The sequence below is a fragment of the Lepisosteus platostomus genome, chromosome 6 (genome assembly GCF_059453375.1).
Source record: "Lepisosteus platostomus isolate fLepPlt1 chromosome 6, fLepPlt1.hap1, whole genome shotgun sequence".
Taxonomy (NCBI): domain Eukaryota; kingdom Metazoa; phylum Chordata; class Actinopteri; order Semionotiformes; family Lepisosteidae; genus Lepisosteus; species Lepisosteus platostomus.
Genome location: NC_142616.1, coordinates 65,192,182 through 65,208,389, shown reverse-complemented (window position 1 = coordinate 65,208,389; position 16,208 = coordinate 65,192,182). Strand labels below are relative to the sequence as shown.

At 37.2% G+C, this 16,208-nt stretch overlaps 1 protein-coding gene across 2 annotated transcripts in view; it reads right to left on the bottom strand.

Annotated features, from left to right (window-relative positions):
* cacna2d3a (calcium voltage-gated channel auxiliary subunit alpha2delta 3a) overlaps positions 1–16,208 on the bottom strand; it is a 179,279-nt gene that overhangs the window by 91,689 nt on the left and 71,382 nt on the right. For both annotated transcript variants that reach the window (XM_088636978.1, XM_088636979.1), the window contains exons 5-9: positions 14,752–14,914; positions 7,622–7,753; positions 6,772–6,832; positions 6,527–6,677; positions 1,835–1,909 (exon numbers count right to left, since the gene is read on the bottom strand). In XM_088636978.1, coding sequence (XP_088493104.1) covers positions 1,835–1,909; positions 6,527–6,677; positions 6,772–6,832; positions 7,622–7,753; positions 14,752–14,914 — 582 coding nt within the window. The remainder of the gene's footprint in view (positions 1–1,834; positions 1,910–6,526; positions 6,678–6,771; positions 6,833–7,621; positions 7,754–14,751; positions 14,915–16,208) is intronic.

Sequence of the window (16,208 nt, the reverse complement as noted above, 5' to 3'; positions counted from 1 at the left end):
ATTATCGCAATAAATATAAAAAACAATGATCAAATTACCAAATTTCCTATAGCCCTGACAAGTGAAAGAGTATGATATAACTGCATTTATTGTATACACATCTGTACATAGATTTACTGCAATAAAATGGTTTTCAATCCATAAATGAGTACTTCAAATAAACTGTAAGGTATTACTTCAAGGATGAACCTTTCCTGGGTTTATCGAGTAGACAATCTTAATGAAAACTCCTGCTACACACAATTTCTTCTGGTGTTTTCTATCCTGTCAGCCTGAACAGTTCAGACCTCACAGCAATAAGTCTGAAAAAACTAATACTTTTATTTAATTCAATTCTGCTTCAAGACCATTGTTTGGGGTTACACAAAAATTGGTATTATAAAGAAATGATGGAGTCCTGTTTCAGATGTACTTTAACAATAGTGCCTACCTTTTGGACAAAAGGAACAATAGAGAGAAATGGCTTATGGAAATGGGAACTGACATACTGTAAGGTAAAATGCTTTTAACCTTAAAACCAAAAAGTCGACAAAAGCTCTAACTTTAAATACTTTAAATTTTAGTTAAAACACAGCGGGTGACATCATTACTAAAATGCTTTCTCTTTGCAAGTTGAAGAACAGGCGAAGCGGAGGTGACACTGTATCTGACACTCCCAAAGTGGGGGTGACACTGTATCAGACTCGCCCACAGTGGGGGTGACACTGTGTCAGACTCGCCCACAGACACTGTATCAGACTTGACCACAGTAGGGGTGACACTGTATCAGACTCACCAACAGAGTCGATGACACTATATCAGACTCACCCACAGAGGGGGTGACACTGTATCCGACTCACCCACAGTGAGGGTGACACTGTATCAGACACTCCCACAATGAACATTTTACTGCAGACAGCACACTGAATAAGGACATCCAGAAAAGTTGAGGTCTGATATCAATCTGAATGTCCATTTGACCTTTTCAGAGCTGGGGGAAAATTTAGAAATGTGCCCCTAAAATAAATCTTAAATCAATCAACCCATGATTAAGAACTCAGCTGAAGCAAAAACCAGCAGACACAGTGTTCCTTCAGAACCACGGCTGGGAACCACTGCTGTAGACACGCAAAGAGGCCCCTGTCTCTCCTGGAAGCACTGGGGGACTCACAAAAAACAAAACAGGCAAATGTCTCTGATAAATGCATGTTTCAAGAGAACTCATCTTATCTCCATTGGGCTTCAGCAGTGACATGAGCCGATTAACAATCTCACCCCTTGTGGGGGCTTTGAAAAAAACAAGTTGTTATAAATGTTGATTCCAGGCCTTTTAGAAAATGGTTGGATGCATTCATCGGATCCATGTGTTGTAAATCATAGTTGAATATGAAAATTGTAAGGTGATACACATAATCGATACTTTGTGCAAAGTAGAATCGAACAAATACATCAATATACACAATTTTAGGAGTATACGCAGCTGATCAGTTCTTATTACAAATCATCAGTAAAGTAATGGGCTGTCTTTATGTATTTGTGTTTAGAGACCTGGTTTTTGTTGTACTGTGCATACACATACCCTCTGCTTGGACATGTCATGAATATGAAAATACCATATTTGTACATGATATTCAACCATTTTTGCACAGGCTGAGCTTTATGGTCATGGGTTTCAGCCAGAATTCCCCAAATTCTAATCACAGCTGCTAACTGAGATGTGAAAAAAAGCTCACATACAGTTGGCTATTCCAGATGGATGTAACATAAAAAATTATTGAAGATTCTGAACGAAAGAAACCAAGTCTGGTCAGTACATATGGTAGCAGTATTAAAAAAGCCTGCCATGAAAACTTACATCTTTATTGGTTATGTCAGCTTGGACCAGTGTTCCATTTAGACACGGCTCAACGTAATGAAGTTCCTCGTTGTACTGCGGACGACAGAAAGAAACAGAATTTACCACGAAGTTAGAGAAACATCAGCTCACCATACAGTATGTTATTCTTAATGATAACATTCTGGAATTCAGTCATTCTGGCAGTATTTTACCCATCAACATTTAGCAACCACTTCCGTCTTATAAAATACAAAGATCTGAAAATAAATGTTATAAACTTAGTAAAAAAAATGTTTAAAAATGTTTAAAGAAATCGGAATATTAAGACGCAGTCACATTAATTGCAGTTTCATTGACTGTTTTCAACATTTGAAAGTAAAGTAGAGTGTAAAGACGTTCTAATGATCTTCATCCGAAGACCTGCATCTTTTAAAGTTCTAGCGAGCCCTATACAATAAAAATTAAATAATATCGCTAGTATTATTTTTTAATTAAATACTATTACCTGGCTGTAGTGCAGAGTGGTAGAGTTCTGGATTCATAAGTGAAAGGTTGAAGGTTCAAATCCCTGCAAATTACTGGAGTGGCTATATACCATAAATGGTTATGCGCATTGCTGGGGTGACCATGTAATGGACTAGGGCTATAGTCACTGCTAAGTCATGAGTTTCTAACACTCGGCCCAATTTCTTTTAACAACTGGGGCGGGTGATTTTTGCACTTAGGTAATTTTTTAGATAATTTGAAATGGAAATTCCAATGCCTATAAGCTGTCAGTAATCTCGTTGATAATACCCAGTTTAATTGATCTAGTCTATTAACAGAATGAATCATTATTCATAGGTGTTCCAAGTCTTTCCCGACGGGCGATCCGAGGGTGACCTACAAGACCTGCTGGATTATGGATGTCCATGACTGGGAGATCAGGGAGTCATTCTCTCGGTCCGCTTATTATTATAAAACTCAGGATGAGCTCGGGAAGTGATAACTCTCCATCCTTCAGTACGGACTTTGCTGCTATGTTTACTTGGGAAAAAATCACAAACTTCTTACATACCGTACCATACTGTGTACAGACAATTTATGCACGTTTGGACTTTTGGCTGGATGAGCTTCACTCAGATTTCACCAGTAAAGTCTCCTACTGTATAAACGAGTACTCTACAGGTCGTTATTGGAAATACAAAAAATGTGTTTGCAGTTGACAGGATAATAAAGTTTTCATAAAACCCGAGACCCACAAACACCTATCAATGTCTTCTAACCTCTGAAGGTGGTTGGCCCATTCAGGTTTCTTTAAGAATCCCAGGCTAAGATATAAAATTTAGCTTGAATTGAGCTCAACATGCCAACCTCTTCATCACATCACCAAACCTAAGCAACCACTGGCCTTGTAATTAGGTCAATGGCTAAAGACACAGAGATGCGTCACAGACAACGAGGTTTGTGAGTGGTAAACATGGCATACAGCTTCTTCAAAGAGACGAACACTTAACTGTCATTTGCTTTTGGAATGGTGTCTTTGCCCGACTTAAGCCTGCTGCACTGGCCAGAGCACACCAGAAGTACGATAAGAAAAAACAAATTATTGCTGCTGAAATGAATTTGGCCTTCTCTCGGGAGAGCGCTAAGGGGGGCAGAGCAACTCTGTATCGAATTAAATACTTCTACCTTTTAATCAGATGCTCCTGAATTAGCGGGGATAATTAAAAATACAATGCCATACATTAATAAGAAGAAGCTCATAATGTGGCCGTGAATGGCAGAATAATGAAAATGACACAGTGAAGATATTTAGTTTGGCTTGCTATAAATGGGATCAATTCTTTTCATAATATTTATATAAATCAATAGAAACATCAGCAAATTTAACATAATTATTGGAACAGAGAACTATCACCTTCAACAGCCTAAACATTCATATATTTCATACAACAGAATAAAAAAATGCTAGTTACTGTAATCAAAATTGTTGAAAACTATTCAGTGGATGCATTAAATTAATTTAACAATTCCAACCTAGACAATAATTTTGTTCATTTTATGCATGGCTTACACCACTGTGCAAGTGGAGATTTCAGATTTGAGAGTTAAATAGAACCAGCAGCCTGCTTTTTTCAGATAATATTGTTAATTTAATGCATGACTAGGAATTATACTTCAAAGTAAATTAGAAAATGATGCCTATTTTCCCAAGCTATGCATTCTATCATAATCTCTCTGTAAATGATGGAAATGTACACTTTTGTGCAACTGTGGACACAACATTCATATAATTAAAACATACACTTCTAATGCCAGAATGAGAAAATACACTTGGCCTTCTTGTTTTCTTTTCACTATAATATCCTCTAAATTAACACGATATCTCTAAAACATACTAGTTACTACTGCTATAGAATTTGTAATTACTAATTTTTAGGGGTCATGGAAACATGGAGAGGGTCCTACCAAAGACAGGGCAGGCAGGGGGTGATTTTCTGTTGTGTTGTACTGTGCTGTTCTTTTGAGAAATTTAAGCTATAAAAACTTAATAAAAACTGCTTCACAAAAGATGAACCAGGTGAGATAGAAATAGATTACAGTTAAAAGGAACACCTTGTTTAGACGTGGGGAAACGTGGAATATGCATAAAACACAACACAAAAGAACAAATATACTTACAAGCATCCTGCAAGGAACAGGTTTCAGGTCTGTGGTGCGTGTTTTTAAAGAGCATGCAGACACTATGAATTATGGGAATGGAATATCAATTAGGTGTTGCCATTTAACAACGCGAATGTTGCAGAAACCATTCAAAGCAGGAGTCTCTGACTGTGGTCCTACAGAGCCCCTGTCCAGTTATTAGAGGTCACCCTAAATCACCAGCTATTTAAAGATTAAGAACACTTGTCTAAACGATCCATCAATTAAGCAAATAATGTTTCAATGAAGGGAACACTGGTCCCAGTGGCCTGAAGGACACCCTTATTTTTGTTCCAAATGATCAATAAATATAAATGAGCCTGTTTAATTGATCATAGTTAAATTTTGTCAGGCCTTCATAAACTGGCGAGGCTTTAGAAATGATGACTTGAAAGGCTACATACACTACAATATACAGTATGCTGGACTAGGGGTCTCAAGGACCAGGACTAGAGAATGCAAAGTGATTGCTCACAGAGGGTGGAATCAGAAGTCTTTTAAACCATTCCACCCCCCACCCCATTGCTATGATACTAAAAATACTTAGATATCTTTCCAGTGTTAACTACCGCCTGTTCACAATGTAAAATACATAGAAAATACCTAAAAAAAACAGCAGTCACTGAACTCAATTCGCACCATGTCTCCTTATTTAAATTGAGATGGAAAAAAAGTATAAAGTAAAAGAATTGAGAGCTTGACATGCAGTTGAAATGTCAGTACCGATCCACTTGGGGGCGGTGATGGGCTTGACAGGATAATGGAGGTGGCCCGATTGGTACGCTCATGTTTCATGATCATTCATTCATGATCTCCAAGGTTGCCTTTACACTTTTTCATATCATCGTCATCGTGCCCTGTCATGTGTTCTATGCAATCAGGGTGTGAGGCATCATCGTCTCCTCTGCTTTCTTGGCTGATTCCCTGGCATATTTTCCGCAGTTTTTTTACTTGGGTTCGGGGGGCAGAGGGTGCCTTGTGGAGGCAGGAAGAAAAAATGGGTGCTTCTCCTCACCTCCTCTTGGCATTGAGTTCCAGAGCTTGGGGGCATAGCAGGAGAAGGCCCTGTCGCCCATACAATGTAGACGGGCTTGGGGGACAGTAAGGAGGGCAGAATTTGAAGAGTGGAGGTTGCGAGGTGGGGAGTAGGGCGATAAAAGTTCAGACAGGTATTGAGGTGCCAAGCCATGTAAAGCCTTATATTTCAAAATATTTTTTTTTTGCTAAAAAGGTTGCGAGTCACCTCACCTCATTTCCCGTACTGCAAAACTACTGCTCGTTTTCTTTATCTAGTTATTCCCAGATAAATACACAGACTTTTACACTGTGGTCAAGGAGGTACCTCCAGGGAAGACGCCAGGCTAATATTGTCAATGCTTCCCTGACAGGAAATGGGAAGGAGCCTCCACGGCCGAAACGTTGTATTTTCTTTCTTCTCCTTTCAGCAGGGAATAAACCTATTACTTGGTCCTTTGCAGCTTACGCCTGCTGACGCAGCCACCCACCTGAACTACTTCAATCTGTCAAGTAGTCTTATACCCTGTGTGCCTAGCTGAACTTCCAGCAGCTTGCACTGAGCAGGGGGAATTACCCAAGAAGGACACTGGCTCAGACACCAGATTTACCATATAAACCACACTTTCATAATGAAGCAGTGACTCCAGCAGAGGATTACTGTTGACTGAAGGTTCATTCAAGCACATTGCATTTTTCACCATCCAGCATTTTAACACTGCCCTCCAGAAATACAAAATTGGTATATTAACCAACTTGGCTGAGGGAAATTTCATCCCTCTGCAGAGCAACATAATTTTTTTTTTATGTGATGTTGACAAAAAAAAATAGCGACTGCTCTGTGGGAGTCTGTGGAATTAAAGTTGAAGAAAACTGTAAAGTGTTCAACAATCTCAGCAGGAATTACCACACAACTTAGATTGAATTTATTGGGCTAGAAAATTATAGGCCATGAACTTGGGAAGTAAAAAAAAAAAATCCAGGAAAGGTAAGAAACAGCATAATACTCACTGCAATTATATTGAAAAAATCATCATCTCCAAGTGTGTCCAAAATTGAGGAAACAGTTTGACGGGCTATTGTTAATCGTAGTCCTTTCATACTGCCACTAACGTCAACCAGAATTACCACATCCTTTGGTGAGGTGGCTGCCTGAATGTACCTTCACAAAAAAATACATTTCTGTTAGTTTTTGTGTGCACGTTCCCTTTTAATTCTACATGCACAAAAATAAAAAAAAAATAAAAACACCTTACCATTTTCGATTCCTGCAGTCAAAAGCAATAACCCCATGCTCATCTGGGTTCCATTTTATACCTGCACACAACGTGACAACCACAACGTTATAAATCAGGAGCCAAAAGAGAGCTGTACTCTCTTAACACCAAATTAGTGACAATTCCGTTTTCTGGGTTCTACAGATCATTAAGTCAGATTTATAACCTTCTTGGAAAAGAAAAGAGCGCAGAAGGTATCTAATCTTATAGCGGCAATATTCAACATTATTGCTAATTGTTTCTTATGGCAGAACATTGAAAATGTAATACCTGGGAATACAATAAGCGGGAGAAAATGAAGAAAAACACATTTCTAATAAATTAATAATTACTTTAAAATATTTAAAATTCATTCAAAATGTCCCTTTCTATATCAAAAACATTATGTGATTTCACATTTTTCAGCAAACAATTGTTTCTCTCATAAAAGGACCAATAAATATGAACACATTTTGTAGAAATAATTTTATGTTATTATCTGTTGGGCTGACCACACTCCACTCCAATATATACAAAGCTTTTTTGCTTATTTAAATTTGGTCACTGAACATGAGACAGAAGAGTCAGTTCTTTATACAGTATGGCCACCACTGTATTCCATGAATAATTTGCCATGGTCCTGTGCTCATTTGAAGTGAACCCTCTAATTTTCCTTCTCCGAGATCTGAAGTCTTCTCTGATTGTCTTCTTGTCACTCACTCTTACTAAAGTGCTCTCAGCTTATCTCTTAAAAACCCTTTGGGAGATGTCTCACAACCTAGCTAATTATAACCACACAGTATCTCAGGGCCCTGCTGTGCTCACCAGAGATGCAAGACATATACAGTACCTGGATACTGCCTGAAGAATCCCTTTGCACTCCCAAAGTATTGCCATATTAAAGATGGGTCACGTTCAAAGTTGTCTACAAATACTTTATTTAATGCTTCAGACCAGTACACCCCATTCACTATGGCAGAATCTGAAAAAAAAAGATGACACACACTAACTTCAGCTGATGTCAATTCATTAACACAGTAACAATTTTCTAACAAAAATGCATTTTCTACTGTAGTTCTCACACTACCATGGTTTAATTGTACATGACCTTGAGCACAATCACATACAGTAAAACAGCCTTTGCTTCAAAGCAATCACAGTCATGGTGAATATGAAGAATTAGCACAATTGCAGCACCCACTAACACATGTGGTGCGCCTTCAAACCTAGTTCATGTGTACACCACCAATTATAGACAGATTTACCACCACACCTATGGAGAGATTTCTAAAATCTAGTGTTCCGAAATTCATGCGCATTATTTTGAATGAAGGAATTCACGCTGTCAATGAAAATATTGCCTTATTTAAGTTTAAGATGAAATATATGTACAATACATTTATCTCATAGGAGACATAAAGTATTTGCTATTTTCTATCTTTTGCCAGTGGCTTCTTTTTTGTATTGTATATAGAATAAGTTGTTGCATAGGTGTGCACGTTTTTGGCTACCATGCTTTACAAGTTGTTAACAAGAAAACACAATGTACTTTTTCACTGTTAAGAACTGTTACAGAAAGAGCCATTATTTTGCAGAAAAACCTTTCACTATATTGTGTCTAAAAACACAAATATGTGAAGAATTCCTCTGCTCATATTGACAGTGCTCCATCAAACACAATGACAAGGTACTGTACAGCATGGTTTGAGACAGATTTTTTGTGTGTTTATATTCAAGCTGATCACTACAAAAGACTCTTGACATCATTTTCACAAGCAATGTCATGTGCTTGTATAAGAGCATTAACTCTGTCAAGAAAAAACACTTTTATAGCAATACTTAAAAGCAGTTTTTTTTCTGTATAGTTTGATGAATGCAGATAATAATCAAACGTTCTATGTGCCTTGAAAAATATATATTTGGTGTCTAGAGTCTGCTTCAAAAGATATTGAAATGTGATGAACCACATCCATTTTTGATTAGGTAGGTTTTTTCAATTTCCCAGTTAAAGGAGCTATGAATATCATTCGGTCAAAACATGCTATCAACTTCTTCCAAGAGCCTGTCAAGCCAAGATTATCTATTTTCAGCAATATTAGTGGCAGACCTGTTCATTCTCTGGTGTTAGAGTAGGACTGTCATCTGAAACGAATCCATTCAAAAAGGAAAAGAATCTTATTTAGAAAATGATTACCTGATAATTGACTTGTTTTATATATATACTGTATATCCTATAAAAAGTTTTTTTAGACTCGGACAACATCAGCCATTTTTCAAAGAGGATTTAAAAACAAAACAAAAGAAAATGAAAGTTTCAAAAATTATCCTGTGACCCGATAACCGGTGAGACATTTGTCTGCTCTTCCTTATTCTTGCTGTGGATTATAGGGGATTTCAGTCAGTTGCCAAGATGTAAAGAAACAACTGATGATCTCAGATTTGGTGCTGGTGCAAAAAAAAAAAGTTAAAAGCTGGTTCCAGTTTCAGGCATTTCTCTGTGTGGAGTCTGGATCTTCTCCCCTATGTTCACAAGAGTTTTCACCAGGTACTCTGGTTTCCTCCCACCTCCCAGTGGCATGCTGGGTAGGTCTGACAGTACTCCTCCTGTCTCCTCTCTCCTATGATGCCCGGGGAAAGAGTGCTCAGTCCCAATTGCTCATTGCGCTTACTGTACATGAGAGGCTCTGACTCGCTGTAATCCTCAACAAGATAAGTGGCTTTATGATCTAAAAATAATAATTGTATATTGGTATGTACAAGATATTAAAAGAGAGATCATAACCTTTATACGGTCTTTCTAGTCTTAACTTTTGAAACAGCATTCACATAAAATGAACTGGTTCCCCGTACAGCAATAGGTTCCACCACATTGTGCATTCACTTTTTAATAATAGAATATTTGAATATTATTATTTTTTTTGCAGTTAAATTCCAATTTAGGTTAACAACAATATATGCAACCTTAGTCTCTGCTCCTTCCCCTGTGCAGCCAGACAAGCCTTGACTTCAGCTGGAAGAACTTAAACTCAAGCGCAAATATTGGAGCAGTAAGAATAGGGAGGCCCAGCCAGTGAATCTGGCTGGGTTGAAATGGCAAACTCCAGGGAGCAGGACACAGCATCCAATCACCCCCCCGGACCACTGTACAGGCTACTATGCCCCAGCAGATCTTCAAAACAAAGGGACAAGAACTGTGAAAAATACAGGAAGTGATGTCCTCATCCATCCCGTTTCCAGTGTTTTCTGTTCTAGATGTGTTTGTTCTCTTTTTTTTTAAATATTCTTTTATGTATGAACAAAAGTAAGAAAAAACTTGAAATATGCCCAATCATGTAATTCATTTCTGAAAAAAATAAGGAATAAAGTTTAAAGTGTTTAGAAATATATATTTTTACTACAGTATTTTAGAATAAAAGTGTGTCATAAGAAATAAACTCTGATTAAACAAAAATGTGGTAAAGATAGTCACACTTTTCCCCAACTTTAATTAGAACCTATCTCTACTAATGGGTTCCTTAATATAATCTGATTAAACTAGCTAGAGCAGAATAGCATAAATTTAAATTTCTAGCATTCCAAATTTAAATTAACTTCAAATTATCTTTTATTGAAAGTGATTATGTCAAGATCCTTCTCGGGCGCAGATAAATTAATCAAAGAAGACCCAGAATCTAGATAAAGAGTACACTTGGTTGACAGATTGAAACCAAGTGATGATGGAGGTAACAGCTGAATACATATAAAGCTCCCACTTCAAAATGATTTTGACTTGGCATTGGATTAAATGAGAAATTCACCAATTAGGATAACTCAAAATCCTAGTGCTTATGTACAGTTGCAAAATTTTCACTTTATGAATGCTTTCAACCAATAGCATATTCAATATAAGCAATTTAAACTATTTCACTAAAATGTAACAGTTTGATTATATGTAACTATTGAAGGCTTATAAGCTTTCCAGCCATGACATAACCCTTTCCAGTGTTTCACAGAGTTAAATTATTACTAATTCTGGATTACCTAATATTTACTCAAATAAGCAAGTCTAATACCATGACTAATCATGATCTTTAATACTACACTTTAGGGTACCTGTCCATTTGCATTGATAGTAACGTGTCAGCCCAGATGTTTAAATTAATCCTGCATAATCCTTTAAATAAATATCCTTTAAAATGTTAGAAAAGTGTAATTTGAGCCCAACAGTCCAGAAAATACTGAACCTGGGCCCTGTTGTTACTTTACTTTGGCTGAGGTTCACACTGGCAAGGTGCAGCACACAGCTTGAGATCTTTCATTTTCGGGCTGGGAATGGCAGAAACAAGAACTATGAGTTTGCTGTGAGTTTTGTGAGTGACTACTGTATATTTCTGCATCCATACACCTCCTTGAAAACAGGCTGTCATGTTGCAGAACAATCAGCTTTAGAAAACAAAACTACTTTAAAAGGGACTGCATTGCCCTTTCAGAAAACAATGCAATTCAGTTAAAGCCAGTTTCTTCATTGGTGTCTTTTGTCGAGAATATTGTGAATTCATTTCAACTAAAGAAAAAGTGTGTTCAATGAGAATAAGGCCCATTATGCACACAGGTGGCACTAACTATTGATTCTACAGACAGGTTTGAAAAGGAAGCCCATTTAACATTTATTTCACAGCAAAAAGCCATTTCAGCACAGATTTCTACCTTCGGAATTAGTGTGCCACAAACACAATAGTAACAGGATTAATGACTAAAAGTTAATTTACCTTCCCGGGAGCTCACTCTACTTCATTTTACTGAAAACAACCCAGGGTAAAAAGCCATGAAATGTTCATTAGAACTGAACAAAAAGGAAGCAGAAGCAACACGAAGAAGGCTGACAGTACCAAAATAAACATTACCAAGGATCAGTACGTTTGAAGAAAATTACTTCCATTTCTCAGTTTCTGTGTCTTTAGGCATTGTGAATTCACCACAGTTCCTTTAAAAGGATTTGTAAAACCATATTACCACAAGACACAAGAAGGACTTTAAGGTCATTGCCTACTATCATTTTTAAAACAAGACTGAATTTTCATTGAAATGTATCATTTCCGTCCTCTCCTTGCTAACATTTTATACTCTGCACTTTCAGGACTAAAATTATCATTAGTATTATATCTTGTCTTTTATAATGAAATATATTCATATGAAGTAGCAAGAGAAAATACATTCTTGTTTTGGGATTAAAATTCTAAATTATGTTTAAATAGTTAATACCATTAGGTGAAAATCTTATCAGAGCTCATTTAACAGAATTGCACACCACTGCAGTATCTGTTAAAATTGCTACAGTGTAACTGTTTGCATCATTGGACTTGAGTCTGGGGTAAATGTAAAGGAATACAATAAGTTTTAAAATGTGTTCTGTGTGTCAGGATCTGTAATGGCCTTGACAAATGGCAACATAGGCAAAATGCACAATTGTGGCATTTTGTCCAAGAGGCAAACCAATATACTAAGAAATAGGGGTATACATAAAATATTCGCATGGAATGTGTTTGGCTAGATGAAAACATTTTTCACAGATCTTAAAGTCAATTTTGTTTTTTGTACAATGTTTCCTCTTTTCCCCTTGTGTGATACATTTTCACTACTGAAATAATTTATAACCAATGTCATTACTCCTATAACATGTGCATGTTTCTACAGATATGTTCCCCAAAGGCTCAAACCAATTTAAACAGATCAATGTAAAAGCAAATATATATGCTGATTTTAAATGCGCTACATTTCTCTTCCGCTGATTTTAAATGCTCTACATCTTCCTCTCCTGAGTTTCCAAATACTAAGAAAACACTTTTCTTCAATCACTAATAATTAAATTACAACTTTTTATTTAAAATTCACAGAGCTAATTAATCCTCCTTTTACACCACCCTATCTCTGTTTACAGCTGTAATTATATTTTTTAATTTGTGTGTTTTAAACAGAAATAATGCAAATTCCCAGATAAGAACTTTAATTAAGGTCTAACTATAAATATCTAGAACTTAACCACCACATGGTTAAATTGTTGCCCATAAGCAGGAGGTTTCTAATATCATTCATAGTGAGGACCAAGTCACCCAACAGTCACGATAGTGGTGTGAAGGTATTGGAACATCTCACAACTTCTACTGCACGTGTCTGGACACATTGAGAGTGGTGTGATGCCCAAAGCCAAGCAAAGTACTGTCTTGCTCGCTGATGAACCTGCAGGCAGAGTTACAGAGCAACACTGAGCCATTGCTGAGCTTTGGCCTCACATTCCCAAGGATATACCCATACTGAGCTCTGTCTTGTGGGATCTATTTTGCATTTTGGCCACTCCTTCCCAGCATCATTCCACAGATGGTTTGTATCCTCAAGGAAGACACTTACAAGGTCTTATCAAAGCCTCACTCAGGAACTTGTTCAGTGTTTGTTGTGCTGAGTACTACAGTATTGGTAGAACTGCATATAGCTCTATGAGTGTTCCCATACATTTGGTGGGACAGAAAAGATTCCTCTTCTTTCCCCACAACAGCATTCTTTGTTGTCATATTATAGCCATGACATGTTGGTTACACCCTTAATATTCTTGATTGTTTAGCATTTTTGTTTAGTTGTAATACAATATAATAGAAAGCTTTCTGTATTTTCATATGTCCAGACAACCCCTAATTATTTTTACGAGTTTTAAGATATCTTATTTAAGAATATTCAGGAATTATTTTGTAACATTGAAGTACTGTAAGCAGTTGTGCTGTTCTTATTATTTACTAATCATTATGACAACTTGAACCCCAAGTTATTTCGAAGCTTCTTGTGTCTCAATTTGCTTAAAAAGCTAAGGGGTCAGTGGATGATGCTGTTAATATTTGCCTCTGCTGTATCCTGCGACATCTGAAATCTGAAGGAACGTATGCGAAACTCCTTCATGTTGATTTGAGCTTTGTATTCAACACCGTCATCCCAGAACTCCACAATTAAGTGTCTCATCCGAATGTCCCTCCTCACCTGCCAGTGGATCATCAACTTCCTAACAAACACTAGATGATATGTGCGGATGGGCTCTTATCTGTCAAACTGCTTGTACAGTATGTGAACATAGGTGCACCTCAAGTCTATGTTATCTTCATATTACTCTACTCGTTGTATTCCAACAACTGTACCTCCAGCAATCCCTTTGTCAAACTACTGAAGTTCACAGAGGACATCACCCTGGTGGATGTTATGAGCAATGAGTATGGTGGAGATTCAAGAATCTAGGAGCAACCATCTCTAACACCCTCAAATGGGATGCAGATGTTAGCATCACAAAGAAAGCACGCCAGAGATCGTGTTTCCTGTCCCAACCGAAAAATTCCCCGCCCATTCTCACTCAGGTTTATGCAGTCATTGTTGAGCATCATCACAGCTTCCATAACTCTTTGGTTTGGTAACGGGTCTGTCTATTCTAGAGGCACATAGCAAGGCATTTTCCGCCCTGCAGAGAGACTCACTGGCAGTCATTTGCCATCTATTGAGGTATAAACTCAGACTAAAAACGCGAGCAGAAAAGATCGTTGATGTCTCCTCTCATCCAGGACACCACCTGTTTCAAAAACGCACTGTGAGGAGACACTACAGGTCGATCGAAACCAAAACTGTGTAGCACCTGCACTCCTCCATCCCCCTGACTGTCACCCTGCTTAACCAGAACACATGAATACAGGATGCAGTGTGTATAGAAATGTGGACCTGTGCATGTTGTTAGTGTGAAATGTATATGTATTGAATTGTTTCTATCTCTTTTTTGCACCAAAACACCAGAGTAAATTCCTTGTACCTGTAATTTACTTGCCAAATAAAGCGATTTGGTTTTGTAAACCAGTCTTTTAAAACCTTCATTAAGGGGCCATTTGTAAAAATGTTGACAACACTCAAAACCGCGGTATGAGAACAGAACAACAGTAAACACCCACCCAAACCGAGGCAACAGGACGATTGACATACCTTTATTGTACATGTTGGTTGGAACTTGAACAACACTGAGGCTAAGGTTGACTGACAAATTATTAAAATGGTCATTTGGCTCCAAAATGAATTCCTTCCCAAGCTCCACATTATTGCCTTCTTCATCTACTTCGTTTATTAATACAGCATTGAAGTAATCATACTGAAAGAAAAAAAATACAAAGATGTGAAAATGTAAGCAACATTTAACATAGCCCGCACAGTTTTGCGCACACAGACAAACGCATGCACACATACAGTATGCACACACACCACAGTGAAGAGGCTGAAAACACCGGTAACAACAGAACATCAGAAGGACAGTACAGTAGCTACAGTGGCAAAACAAGAGAATGCAAATGCAATGTGCTGTCTAGCTGTAAGAAATGGAAAGTGGGAATAAAAATGCTCTGCTTTAGGAGCAGAAATGGGTCATGTCAGAAATGTTTTTCAGTGGGAGAGCACAGGATACTCTACCATTAAGCTTAATTCACACTTAACATAACATCATTTTAATTAATTCAGCCTCTTCACTGCTCTACTTTAACTGATGTCTGTAAAAACATTTTAAGAACACCCCTAAGCAGAGAATTTTATTCCTATTATTTGTGAAGTTAAATTAAGTTTAACTTTTTTCCCCCAAAGACAAAGTTTGGCATCAAGCCAAAACTATATTACTATGCTGTAATTATATAGTATATTTGCAGATTTACATTCTTTGTTGAAGGACTCCTCCAAGGAATCTTGTTTATAGCAATGCAGGAAGTGGCAATACAATTGACAGAGGTATTGATTAATTTCATCCAGCTGAGAACAATGGGCTGCAGACACAGTATGACACAGTAGAAACTCTTCATGGTCTTTGGTTTCTTTCCACTGCTTTTCACTGACACTAAATTGGGTCGGGCTTGACACTTGTTGTAACTTTTAATAAGAGCTTCTACCATGCCAGATTACATTTAAGTCTTTTTTGCTTTCTTTAAAAAAACGAGGGTGTTAGAGTTGTTAGCCAGTGACAACTTTGCACCAATTAATGCAACAACACAGGAAAATATCATGCAGTTCAAAAAGAAAACAACTTAAACATTAAAAGCTTGATCAGTGTGCTTTTGAAAATAAATTTCAATAAAAACAATAGTGTGAGTATAACTTTTTTGTGAGGAAGGGAACATTTTACATATTGTTTAATAACCTAAAGCACTGTTTTAAAAATAATAGTGAAATAAAACATTAGTACAAGCTTAAAAAGTTTACTTTCTGTGACTCTGGGAGAAACTTTACAAGTAAAAGCATGGCACTCTTCCCCTGTTGTTTGGTCATGTGAGCTGTAATGTTGCTATGTGATCAGTCAATCACTACATTGCAAAGCCCATTACTCTCTCCCTTGGCTCATTAAGAGTTTAAGATAATATAAATCTTTTGCATGCAGTCCATTCACTGCACTTTAAAAAAGATTT